The 13,754-nt window shown below is 43.1% G+C and overlaps 1 protein-coding gene across 1 annotated transcript; it reads right to left on the bottom strand.

Annotated features, from left to right (window-relative positions):
* Nucleotides 1-1,518: 1,518 nt before the first annotated feature.
* On the bottom strand, nt 1,519-13,671 carry mxra5a (matrix-remodelling associated 5a). The gene is made up of 8 exons (XM_073462739.1): nt 13,487-13,671; nt 13,156-13,285; nt 11,836-12,226; nt 8,423-11,678; nt 7,623-8,146; nt 5,319-6,237; nt 4,901-5,227; nt 1,519-3,109 (listed from the first exon to the last, which is right to left on the bottom strand). Exons 1-8 carry the CDS (start codon nt 13,669-13,671, stop codon nt 1,519-1,521), a joined length of 7,323 nt encoding a protein of 2,440 aa, XP_073318840.1.
* Between the last annotated feature and the right edge of the window lie 83 nt (nt 13,672-13,754).

The following is a 13,754-nucleotide window of genomic DNA, read 5'->3' as shown; positions in this document are numbered from 1 at the left end:
CTTCAACACACTGCAAACAAATTTAGATGATGCACTGGTATATGAAGTTACTACAGGGGGTGGCCAAATTACTCTTTGATAATATTTGGAAAGTTTGTTTTTTTTCCAAAAATGTAAACCTGTCTGATCTAATCTAACATATTTTTTGCAAAGAAAAAATAACTTTTTAGTTTACACTGATTGATGACAATCTACCCATAATTCCTTGTGCAATCATGTGAACAAGCTTACCTGACCACATGATAAATCACTACGCAACACCTCTTCATAACGGCGAACCAGTCAGCTAGCTATGGCTTATTGAAACATATTGTCCAGTGATGTGTATCATTATCCCAAGTGTCCGCTGTATCTTATTAGCCACAATAGATTGTTTTGTTAGTTATCAAGCAAGAGACTCTGATGTACCCTCCAGCTCAGAAACCACTGGAGAAATTGCAGAAGGTGAGGCTAGGGGTAGCCATGCTACAGCTGCTGCCAACATGTTAATACGTGGCACTACAGGCCACCCTACACGTTATTCTAGGCCCACTTTAATAAGCAACAGATTATCATACAATATATGTAGTAGGGGGTCCCTGCCCCGTCTCTCTGCTGAGGGCTCCTTGGCCTGAAAAACATTAAACCCCTGACTTTGTGGTGATTATCTTATTAAACTGAAAAATTAAAGGCCTCTTCCTGCCTTGGTGAAGGTAAGTATACTTTCAATCAAAATCATCTTTGGCAATTTATGCCCTTTAGGTACATTTTATATAGTAACAGGAATTGACGAGCGAGATGGTTGCTATTTTTTATTCTAGTATGGTAGGACTGTAGAGACACATGTTTTTCACCCGTGCGGCCCACCTCCCTGAGTGATTTGAAATATATAGTTGAGAAATGTGCCCCTATACTTTATTTGAATTTCTCCTTTTGGCCTGCCTATAGCCAATCAGGTAACTCAACTATTCACCAGAGCCTTTCACTTGTGGAATGAGGGATCATTTTCAGACACCAATGTTAATTATTACTAGTAGTATATAAATGATATGGTAACGAGTGGCATGTAGTACTGCCCAAAGAGACAATAAAGGTCATTAGCCCAAAGACAAACTGTAAAATACAACAACTGAAAGGTGACCCAAAATAATAAGAACAAGTCAACAGCATAGGCAAACTGGGACATATGACTTTGTCAAGCCAATGCATTAATGTAGTCTGTTTTCCTGCATAATCAGTATTTCTTTGGCAAACATTGGTATTATGCTCAAAATTGGAAGCCCATTGATATTTCCCAGTGGTGTGGATTACACACAAAATTGTGAAAATTATAAACTGTGGTGCACAAAATACCGCAAAACTTGGCCTCTATACAGGAGACACTCAAAGCACCAATGCAAGTTTCAATCACGTCATTATTACATCATTGTGACAGCAGTTTTTACAACATTTTAATCATTAAAAACATTAGCTGTTTTTAACTAGGCAGTTGCTTGGGCATACAGTATGGAAATGGACCATGATGAACAGTGAAATTTTTCAGAACACATTGAGAAATGTAGCTTTAGAGTCTATGCCAATGGCATTTCTGGCTGTGCATCGGTAGACGCCAGTGTCTCTTTGTGTCGGGTTCTGGATGATGAGGGAACCTTGCGGATGGAGGTACTTGTTTCCAAAAAGGCGTGGCTGTGCACTGACGGCCAAGCGGGTTTTATCGGGGGTTTCCCATGCTACGTCTACCTTAGGGATGCCAGTTGCTACACAGTTCAACTGAACAGCAACTCCATGTTTAGCATAAGTCACAGAAGGCGGACCGTTTGTAATTCGAGGTGGGTACGCAATCACAATTACTGATACAGAAAGCAGAGAGCTGCCATACTCATTTGCAGTCCGGCAAACATAAGACCCCCGATCATAGACTGATACCTGTTGGATGGCAAGTGTCCCATTGGGCAGTACAGCATACCTTCCAGCTCTCTGTGGCCTGTTGAGGACAACTCCACTGGGTAGTGTCCATGTTAGTCTGAGGGGTTCGCCACTAGTTAGACAATGAAGCAAAAGTCTTTCCCCATTCATGATGTTGACAGGAGTGTTGTATCTGTTGATGATCTCTGGCTTTCTTCCTGGTGACAATGTGATTGTACGCTCCACAAGCCCTCGAACATTGCGTCCCAGACAGCGATACATACCAGTTTCCGCTACAGAGGGGTTGCTAATGATCAAGGAGCCATCTGGTCGGTGGAAAAACTTAGAGGATCGAGTACCACTCTGCAAAGGTGTACCGTTCGGTAAGATCCAAGTGACATGAGGAATAGATAATCCCTCAAAAGAGCAATTCAAAATCATGGCATTCCCCACAGTCAGTGACAGGCTCTCTGTTTTGTGACCTCTAATTTGTGGCCTCTCAACAACCTCCTTCACATCCAAATTAACCACCAGCCTGACCTCCCCTCCTTCATTACGGGCAATACAAACCAGCTGCCCCGAGTCTGTTCTTTTGGGTGACCGAATTTCCAATGTACCATTTAGGTGAACTGTCATTCGGTTGCTATAGTACGGTGCAGGAAGGATCACATTTCCTGGTAGAACCCACATGACGCGAGGGATGGGGGTTCCCTTTGCCACACAGTCCACAAACTTCCGTTGATCCGGAACTGCAGTCACCTTGATGTTGTTGGCAGTTCCACTTAAGCCGTTGATTACTGGAGTTGCCACCAGGACCTCCAGTCTGATGACTTTATGGTCTTGTCCAGCGTTGTTCCTGGCCATGCAGGTGTAGTTACCTCCATCAGAACGTTGGACCTTTTGAACCACCAATGTCCCATCATCCAGGATCTGGTATTTGTCTAAAGCAGGGTGGATCACTCTATTTGTAGGAGATATCCATGTGATTACGGGTATTGATTCCCCTTTGGCATTACATCTCAGTGTAACAGTCTCACCGTAAAAAACCCTGACAGTCTTTTGGTCTTTATCCTGGATTTGTGGGGGCGAAGTTGCAACTTTGACCTTAACTCTAACCTTCATCTCATCTTTGCCAAGTTGGTTCTCAGCATAGCAGGTGTAGTCGCCTTCTTCTGGCATTCCAACATCGTTTAAGTACAGCGTCCCATTGTCAAACACCACATACCTGTACACAGTTCAGAAAGAAAAGGAAGGAGAGGGAGACTGATTGTTACACTTTGATGACTGCAGCTATCAGTTAAGAGTTATGTGCATTAATGGAATTACATTTGCAGTATAATTATATGCAATTATGTAGTTGTTAAGATTTGGACATTGCACATTATGACTTATTTTGGTCACATGTAGCTTTTTTTTTACTGAAGGAGAGAACACTTGGCAAACAAATAAAATAATAAAAATACATAAAAATGCTCCCTTTATGTGATGTTCCTTTTTCAAGAACTGTATATGTACAAATGTAATGTACAAGCTGCTAGTGAAGATGAATACCAGAAATGTAAGTTCTGTATTTATCTTCAAGGCTATTTTGAGACAGATGACTACAAAGGTACTGCTGTTTGCTGCTCTGTGAGCCTTTTCTTCTGTGGTCAGGCAGCTATTATGTGTCAGAAAGAAACATGTATAGTCGAACAACCTTAACAGACTGACATGTAGTATTTACAGTGTGCTCTACATGTCATAGCAGGAAACAATAAATACAGCTGAAATACGAAGGAGTTTTTGTGTTGTAGCAGCAAATGCCAAAATTGGTTCTTGAAGTAATTTTCTGTGGAAGTGAGGAGTCATTAATCTTAGGGTGCTGAGCTGCCAGTGTAGCACAGTCAGAGAGTAGTTGCCGGTAAATGGACATTTAAAATGAATGTCTTAAATGTCTTAGTTTATTAAAAGCAGAATTATTGTTAAATAAGACAATGACAATGCTAAGGATTTGAGTTTTCTGGACCACCACTGGCTAATAGTGATGGATTGGTTTAAGAATTAATAATTCATTTGAATTATATATTTAAAACAAAAGGTCAAACTGGGGTTCCAACAAAATCTACACTGCAAGAACAGATATGTCAAAAAAACAAAAAACAACACACAAGGTGGTGTTGATAGCATTTTGACACATTTGACAATTTTAGCACACAATGTGTGATTAAAAAAGAATGCTTCTGGACAGACTGACACACTACATGTGTTAAGTCCTTGGGGGAGGACAGTTTGTGTTTATAAAAAAAATGCATATTTTTTAGAAAGCAGCACATAAAAAGCTCTAAAATGAATAAATGTAATTAATAAAATACATATATGAATCTGAATATATTTTTATTCAAAACTAAAGGCTGATTTTTTTTTCAGCCAATCATGTCATGCCACTTGTCTTTGAACTGCTGCAACCTTTCCTTTCACTCTTGCCTGACAAAAGAGGAATTAAGATGCTGTCGGTTGTGGAGCCTCCTGTAAGTTAAGTCTTTCATTTGCTGACCTTCACATGTATTAGCTTGCTAATATGTAATAAATAACCTTTAAATTATGTTAGGTTAAGTGGCTAGGCTTTGTAATGATTTTAACATGCTGTTGATTAGAGTTAGTGCAAACTTTGCTAAGGTTGGTGACCTCTGCATGCAGAGTAGCATTAAACTGGTCAGGCTGTGTTGACTTTTAAATGGGAAAATTTAAGTTTAAGGCAATTAGTGGCTCTGGCTAGGTTAGCTAACATTAGCTACGCATTTTCTTTTGCCAAAACAATGTTGTATGTATTAGTTACAATACAGAGTAGAGTAGATAGTCGCCATGATGTTAGCCATGCTAGCTAAGTTAGTCAATTGATGAACATATTAAAAACATTGTTAGGCTCAGGTAGTCATGTAGCTCAAAGAGAGTCAGACAAAGTGAATTTCCCTTTGTGATACAGGTCAATGGAAGTGAAAGTTGATTCTAAGAATCTCTTTTACTGAGCAGCTCATACCTGCGCCTGCGCCCCCCATTGACACTATCTCTTTGTTTGACTGGGTTGACCATAGTGCCATCCGGTAGTGCCCAGCTGATCTCTGGGTTAGGGAGACCAGAGGCCACACAGTCCACCTTCAGGTCTCCACCATAGACCACCTCCTGACTGGATTGCTGCTGCTTCTGCTTGATCTTGGCCGGCCTGGTTAGCACGTTGACCCGCAGCAGAACGTAGTCATCGCCCATCTTGTTACGTGCCACACACAGGTAGTCACCGCTGTCCTCATCAGTCACAGATTGAACGGTTATACTTCCATTGGTGAACACCTTGATCCTGGGGTCAAAACTGTAAAGGTAATAGAACTCTCATGTAGGCATTTATTTATATATGTAATAGAGAATGTAGAAAAATATTTATAAGCTTGTGCATTACTTACCTGTACTGAGCATCCACCAGTTTCTTAGAAGGTGTCCTCCAGATGATCCGGGGCTCTGGCTCTCCTCTTGCCACACAGTTGAGCAGCAGCCTCCCACCATAGATCACATCTGTTCTCTGAGGAGATGACGACGTGATTCTGGCCTTGGCAGAGGACGGATTCCTCCTTATACTCAAGATCACTGTTCTCCTGCTGGACGCCACCGTGTTACTGGCTGAGCACTCATATCTCCCAGCATTCCCCAGGCCTAATGTCCTTATGTAGAGGGTCCCGTTGGGAAAGACAATGAGGTTGTGTCCAGTAACAAACTGGGAAGCAGTGAGCTGTACACCATCAGGTGTGATCCAGTGGATGACAGGCTGAGGGGAACCTGTGGCACTGCAGTGGATGTAGGCAGTGCTGCCCTCTAGGAGGGTGGTGTTCTCATGTTGGGTCTGCTGAATCACAGGTGGCAATGCTGAGATGTAAAGCCGAACTGAGACTGTGTCTGCCCCGGCTGCACTGCTGCCAATGCACTTATAAATCCCTCTGTCTGTGTAAGAGGCCTGACTGATCCGGAGGGTTCCGTTACTCAACACAGTCACTCGTTGTTGAGGGGCGACACTAAGTGGTGCAGCAGCCATGTGGACATGGTTAGGGAGCACCCATGTGACTCGAGGCATAGGGTGCCCCTCCACTATACACCCCAAATCCACTTTGCCACCTACATGCACAGTTATGTCCCTATGCCGAGGGAGGAGGACCCGCGGGTGCTGAGACAGGACCACAAGGTTGATCACCATCTTGTCTGTGCCATACTGGTTTTGGACTGTGCACAGGTACTGGCCCCCATCCATGGGCTGAGTGTTCCTGATGAATAATGTACCATTTGGATGGACCTCAAACCTCTGGGCCCTGGTGTTCTGAGCAATACTCGCCCCTGCATGAATGGAAAAAGAGAGATTTTAAATATGACAGCTATTTCTTACACATAGTATACAATTTAAGGCGTAAGTAATATCTGACATTTTAAGGTGGGGTGAGCGATTCTGGAAAAAGATAGTCGGTTGTTGACTTTCAGTCCCAGGTCGTCAAATACCAACGCTTTGTGTTGATTGTTGTCGGTATTTAACAACTTGTGGATGGGACTCAGCAATCAACTGTCTCCAGAATCGTTCACCGCACTTTTAAGCATTGAATTTATAAAAGAAAATAAACAAGGGACTGTGGGTAAAATGAGTATTGTAGTATTGAGTTGGTGGGTAATGGGTGCACAAAAATACAAAAAAAAAAATGTATGGGTGCCATACCTAACAAAGCAAAGTGTACAATGTTCAAGGAGGATACTTAATTTTGACAGACAGGGAAGCTTTGATGCAAAGTCCTCATCCCAATTAATACACATAGGTTTAATTACTTTACATTACATATTTGTTTGTCATGGAGCACACCTTAACGCAGCCTTCAATAGTCAAATATTATTTATTCCAGACAGTGCCGATTTCCATTAAATGAGTGCATTGTCCTAAATATATCATGCTTGTATTTTTAACCATTTTTTCATGGAACAACATTCATATCAGACATATTGGATTCCTCAGGTGGTACAGTAAGGGACTGGGGTTGATGTGAATAGGTGGATGGTTGTTTTATCTATTTTGGTTTGCAGTATTAAAACAATATCATATCAACATTCTAGCTGGCAAAAGCTTTTAGCTTGATTGCTACCAAATATCACATATACAGTTTCGAAAAAATAACTCAGAAGCAAGTTATGAATTATATTTTTCATTTTCTGTACCAGACATGGTAAATCTAATTTAATATGACTGTATTCTTCACATTAATTGTAAAGATTTTGCATACATATTCTTACTTAGTATGGTAATAGGGTCCAAAATAACTACAGTATACCTTAAACTGTTGACAGTGTGATATACATTCTTGCATTAGGAGCCTGGCTTTCTCCAATTAATAATAGTAAGTAAACAACAAATAAAAAAATTGTTGTTGTTTCACATTTTATCTTTCTCAACCTTATTAATTTTGAAATGCCTGGTAGTGCAACAACCAGCTCTAAATGACTTAAAACCGTGAAACAAAAACATGCCCAGTGACTACAAGATCTCCTGAAACTGATGGGTAAACCCATCTTTGATCAAGCTTGGAAAACCAAGCTTAAAAAACTTACAGGAAAAAAAAATTATAGTCAAACTATTTGATTAATTCACATGTTTTTCTCTTTTCCATAGCGTTTGTTAAGAAGAAAGTAACAAGGCTGACCTGAAAATGAAAAGTAGAGTTATGAGGTTGAGTCATACATACCACTTGCAACTTTAGTCCATGACAGGAAGGGCATTGGCTCACCCTCAGCCTCACAGGGAAGCTGAGCATCTGTTTCAGCTTTCACAGTGAAAGTCTGGAAATTACTCTTAGTTATCCTTGGCTTCCCCCTTGGAACCGATCCTTGTCCAGGTAGCTGGTGCTTTCTGGACACATCCTGAGAGCTTGTTAGCAGTCCCTCTTTGAATGGATCAGTTTGGTTTGCAGCATTTGTTGGGGCAGGAGTGGCCATTTCCTTAATTGTCTGTCCACTGGTCAATTTTAGGGCTGGGGAAGTTGGATTTATACTAACAAATGGAGTCAGTTTGTGGTCAGCTTCTGTTACAAGATGGAAGTCTTTTGTTTTCTGGGGCTCTGATGTGGTGATGGGGTGGATATGTTGGCTTTGTCTGTGGTTGTCTGCAGTGTTGTGGCTCTTGGGAGCCTCCTGAGTGGTAGCCATCAGTGAAGGGTCCATTTTGGCTCCAGTGGGAGACATTTTAGGTAGTGTAACATATGGCACTACTCTGGATGGAATCACAGCATCAGGTGAAGTAACAAAGGGATTTGTTGTTACAATACTTGTAATAAGAGCATTAGCATTTATTCCTATATTTGCAGTTTCTTCAAGATGTGTATCTCCCTCTGATTCACTGCTTGGGGTTTTATTTTGACCAAAAGTATGATAAGATGTTTCAAGTAATGTAGGATCCGTTGTGGTGACCTGTTCTGTGTCCAAATCACCCTCAAAAAGCATGCTTGGTGTTGTAATTAAGCCTCTAGAAGTGTATGCAGAGGTTGACTTGATTTCAGGCTCAATTAAGGAAGCAGCTGAGGCGGATGGGGATGGCAGCAGAGAAAACTGCATGCCAGTCTCCTTGAAAAGCATATTTCCGTCATTTTCATGGGGTATGTATTGATGGCCTGATTGATTCCGCCCGACATCTGTTTGCACTTGCGTTACACTGTGAAAACCCCCCGAGGAATTGTTCGTGCGTGGCACAGGTCCAAGGTCTCCTGTAATGCTTACCCTTTGTGTCTCTTCTAAGGGTTTAACAGGTGGAAGGGGGCTGCCTGTAAACCTCTGCTGAGTGGTTGATGTGAACATTTCCAAATGTTCTGCAGGAGACACACTCTCTGAGATTCCCAAGGCTGTTGGAGAACTCATCTTTCCGTGACCCACTCCTGGAGAGGACGTTGGAAATGATGGTGCCACTGATGTGCTTTTGAACAGTGGTTTGGCCAGGGCTAGAATGCTGTCATTTGTTTCGGGGGGAGAAGCTGGTAGTGCAGAGGGTTCGATGGCTGCCTTGGCATCATGCCCTTGGTCTTTGCTTTCCTCATGACTCAGTCTGCCTGATGACGCTGCTTGGCTGCCCCTGAATGGAACAGTGGTATTGAAACTGGCTAATGTAGCATCTAATGGTTCTATTTTTAGCTGTGAGGAGGCAGTGGTCCTGACTGTTGCTAGGGGAGCATTTGTAGGTGTGGTGGCTATTAACTGGGTGGGTTTATTCAGCTTTTGTTTCCTTCTGTTTGGCCTTCTCCGACGACCCTCAGTCTTTCTCTTAGAGTTAGGTTGTCGTTGGCGTGATGATGATTGTCCTTCAGACCCCCTCCTTCTTGTAGTGGTGGGTACTTGTATAGTTGTTAGAGCTGCTGTTGTGAGCATTGCTTGAGACTGCAAATCATCAAGTGTTGTGTCCTTTGGCTGAGTATGCAACTCAAATCTTGTTGCAGTCTCATGAAGATATTTTCCATTTTGGTTGACTGAAGGGATAATTTGACTTCCACTCAAAGAGAGTTCTCGGTCATTATTGGAGCTGGCAACAACATTCGGCATATCCACATTCTCGCTCCTCTCTGATGCCTTGGACCACTGAGCTGTTTTGACTCTATCAACATCTGTATTTGTGCTAGGGTTCTCTTGTAGAGAAAATGTACTGCTGCTGCTTGCAATGTTTGTGTTCGCCAGCCAGAAAGTGACAGCGTGTAGGGGAACAGATGTGGTATGTGGGAGGAAAAACACACTGTTTGAAGTTGTGTGTATGTCTAAGTTCGTATCAGGGCTTGTGTGTTGTACATTGTATGTAGTCTGTGTTGTGTGTGGCTCTGCTGTAGAATGTATGTTATGTGCATGCTGACTGTTTGATGTCATATCCTGTGTATCATGTGTAGTATCGCTATTAGATGTCACATGTGTGTCTTGGCCTTGTGTACTGTGTTTATTAGTTGTGTGTAGTACTGGAATGTGTGGTGTTATGAAGTAATCCTTGCCCTCTTTTTCCTGCACAGTCACGCCATCAGATGATCCCTCAATAGTTTCTTGTGACTTTGTAGTCTGCTCTGTCAGTGTCATCTGTGTCGTATGCTGAACTGGGAGTGGTGTCACAGTATTCTGAGCATTTCTGTCCCTGATCTTAGCCAAAATATCAGCCCATTTCTCTGGGTCTATTTTAGTCTTTGACATATTAATCTTCCTCCTGCTGTCAACTATATTCTTCCTGTCTTCAACACGTGATCCTGTTGGTTTTCGAAGCACTGTCGGCCTCCGCCACACATTCCTTGATGGATGGACGCCCCTCCTTCCTGGGGCCACACCTCCTGGAACTCTCCTCCTCAAGGGATCCAAGCGGCTTAATGGAGGCTCCTTCTGAGTACCCTCATTGTCCCCCGATGCCTCCTCTGTATCCATTGTGGGGACTTTAATCTGAGTGTTCACCCCTGAGGCTGACTGAGGTCTTGCTGGGAATTTCCTCAAAGGCCTTATCAGCCCTTTGCGCCTGATGAGAATGATTTTTGTAGCCAGGGTATCCACACCATGTTGATTTATGGCAATGCATTTATAATGACCACTGTCCAATAACTGAGTCTGTGGGATATGTAGAGTGCCGTTGGAAAAGACAAAAGCTCTGGAGGAGTTGGCTTGGAAACTAACTATGTTGCTGCTTGGTAGAATCCAGTTAATTTCAGCATCGGGGGAACCAGATGCAACACAAGGCAGGGAAATGGGGTTCCCTACAAATCCTTCAATAGGTGTAATTGAGGCATCCTCTCCTTGGAGAGGGCTAGAGGATTCCTGTACTGTTAGATGGAATGGCAGGACAGCAAGATCTCCATGAACCTTGGCAATGCAGTAGTAAATTCCTGTATCTGTGTGGCTGACAGCTTTAATGACCAGCTGTCCTTCGCCCGACACAGACACCCTGTTGTCTGGACTGCTGTGTGCTGCCTCCATCTTGGAGCCGTCTGGCAGCATCCAGTGGATGACTGGTTGGTCAGAACTGTGCACGTTACAGTCCATTTGACTCGTGCTTCCCAGGATAGCACTCAACGCTTTGCGAGTTGCATTTGTTGACTTAATCATGACCCATGTCCTCCTCTGTCTCCGCACCAGCTCTGCTTCCACTGTCTCAGAGAAGTCTGTGCTCAGGATCAATTTTACCATCTTGGCTGATGATTGAAGTCGGTTCAGCTGAAGGCCCGCAGATGTCTGCATCAGCCATTCTGGCTGAGCCATGATATTAACTTTGACACCTGTGTAGTACAAAGCATCCTTCTCAGAGTCCTGTCTATACACATAGGTTGGATGAGGCTCTTTTCTGAGCATAACCCCCCTTTGTAAATGGGCAGGTACATTGCTGTAGTATGCGATAAGCCTCCACAGTCGCTCATACTTTTCTCTATCAACAGGGCATTCTATATCCACTGACAACGTTATGTTAGAGGCCAGCTGGAGATGGTTGACCTGCTCCCAGCTGATCTTGGTAACCTCTCTTGGCTCGTTAATGCTACACTCCAAATCCACCTCATTCCCATGTTCATCTGACAGGCCCAGAGAGATGTTTCCAAGTGCTTCACTGAAGTCCTCTGTGGTCATGACCTCACTTTCCATGTCATCAGGTGGGGAAGTCCTCTGAGGAGAGCTGATGACAGGGCCGCTGCAGACTAAGCTCTCCACTGCCTGGAGCTCTTTCCTCTGGAGGTGCCTGGGAGATGAGCACATAGGACACAGCTGGCCACTGGGAAGTGCCTTGTCCTTTTTACATTTCAAGACACCTAGAGAAAAACAAACAATGCTGTCAAATAAGATCTTGGAGCAGTCTTGAATTATCATCTGTGAATATTCCAACATATGAATCATTAGATTATCAGTATCACTAGTGTTTGAACGCAATAATAAAGAATAATCAAATAAATACATTTAAAGTCAAACCTGGTGAGGTTGTATTCCAGTCATGGAGCCACCTCATGTTGCAGTCGCAGGTCCATGGGTTTCCATGGAGGTACAGGTTCTCCAGTTGAGGCATGGTGGCCACCAGGTGGGAAGGCAGTGACATCAGCCCGTTGTCTGACAGGTAGAGATGCCTCAGGGTGGAGACATGGAAGTAGTCCATCAGAGTGAAGGTGGTGAAGGTGGCTGGGTGCAGCTGCTGAAGTCGGTTGCCTTCCAGCTGCAGCAGCCGCAGGGAGGTGAGGCCCTGAAAAGCATCTGGGTGGATGAACTCCAATCGGTTGTGGTCCAGGTGTAACCTGGCCAGGGCCCAGAGACCCTGAAGGGTGTGTCTGTTGATCTCAGTCAGCTTGTTATAGCTCATCTTCAGCATCTAAACCAATAAGCAACGAGGAGACATAATTAGTAATCATGACATTATAAACCTTTTTAACCCTGCCACGCCACCTTACAGATAAGATCCCAAGGATTCATATATTGGACACATCATGCTGAACAGGGGAGCCATCTTCAACAACACATTGAAAATATTTCTAGTTAATGTGATAATGCAGCAATATTTTACTCAATACAATACGATAGTGGCTGTGGCTCGGGATGTAGAGCTGCCATCAGTGTATGAGTTGGTGTGTGAATGGGTCAATGTGACAACTGTTGTTAAGTAGTTTGAGTGGTCAGTAGACTGGGAAAGTGCTATTGAAATGCAATTACCCTCCAATACAAGCTAAATATAGCAACAGTGAAAGTCAAAGGTGAAAAAAAGCCGGACATCATTTCTAAAATGGGTGTTGTACATGAGACATTTGTCATTTGTAGAGTTCAGTGGGTACTCCAGGTCCAGGGTTATTTATTAATTTTTTCTTGGTGAAGAATAAAAGTCAAACGTTATTGTAAAATGGTTGCCTAAGAGATAGGTAACGAAGAGATTAAATCAATTGGTTGCTGTTCCTGAACTATTTCAACATTTCAAATATATTCATGAGTGTGGTCTCCTCTGAAAAGGTAACATTTTGGAGGAGAAAATGTGTTAAACATGTTTCTTCATTTTGTTTGAAATGTTTTGTGTGACTGAATTTTTATTGTTGGGTGAACTGTTCCTTTAATTTTAGCTTTCTGTATTGTCTTTCTAAGGTTTTTCTAGTCGGACGTAAGGAGCACTTAGTAATGATACTAATCTGGAAAAAAGTTGACAGAATGTGCTCAACATATGGGAATAAGGCCTTTCAAAAGACGCACACAAACAAACTAATATAGATTTACCATTGGGGTTCAACATTTCTATGGTGTGTTCAGCTGGTGTACCTGTAGTGAGCTCAGGTCCCTGAACACTCCATCAGGCAGACTGTGGACATCGTTCCCATGGACCATCAGAAGCTCCAGCTTCCTCAGACCAGCCAGCGATTTGTCTGTGATCTTATTAATGCTATTGAACCTGAAACAACAGGAACAGAGTGGGCGGTATGAAAAACACTAAACCCAAATTAATGAGAAACAATACAAGAGCCTGGTTATTGACATGCCATAAAATTAAATCCTTCTTTAATCATGCATTAAGGGTGTAATCCAATCTCTCACAGTATAGCAAAATAACAGGCGTGCCAAGTCAGTGCTGAGGAATGCCAAAAGGACTGACCCCAGGTTCATGCGCTCCACGTGTTTGGACACAGCAGCTGGGATGGTGAGGAGGGAGCGGAAGGTGCAGTGGAGCTCAGTGGGCTGGGGGCAGGAGCAGGGCCGGGGACACGGGGCAGAGGAAACAGGGGGCAAGGTGATCATCAGCAGCAAAGTGTGGAGGAGACACACGGCGGCGGGGTCCATCTTCAGCGGGGGGGGTGGGGGGAGCAGTCACAGCAGCAACTACAATATCATCATCATCATTATCATTATCATTATCATTATCA

Source organism: Pagrus major, chromosome 24 (genome assembly GCF_040436345.1).
Source record: "Pagrus major chromosome 24, Pma_NU_1.0".
Classification (NCBI taxonomy): Eukaryota; Metazoa; Chordata; class Actinopteri; order Spariformes; family Sparidae; genus Pagrus; species Pagrus major.
Note: the sequence above shows the minus strand (reverse complement) of the source record. Positions and strands in the feature narration are given on the sequence as shown.

Bases quoted from the DNA above. Each gene is read 5' to 3' on its own strand.
- mxra5a (XM_073462739.1), bottom strand. From the start codon at position 13,671: ATGGACCCCGCCGCCGTGTGTCTCCTCCACACTTTGCTGCTGATGATC. The intron at 12,227-13,155 runs GTACACCAGCTG...TTATTGGTTTAG, and splicing joins GGGACCTGAGCTCACTACAG to ATGCTGAAGATGAGCTATAA. The intron at 8,147-8,422 runs GTCAACCTCTGC...GATTCCATCCAG, and splicing joins TTAATTGAGCCTGAAATCAA to AGTAGTGCCATATGTTACAC.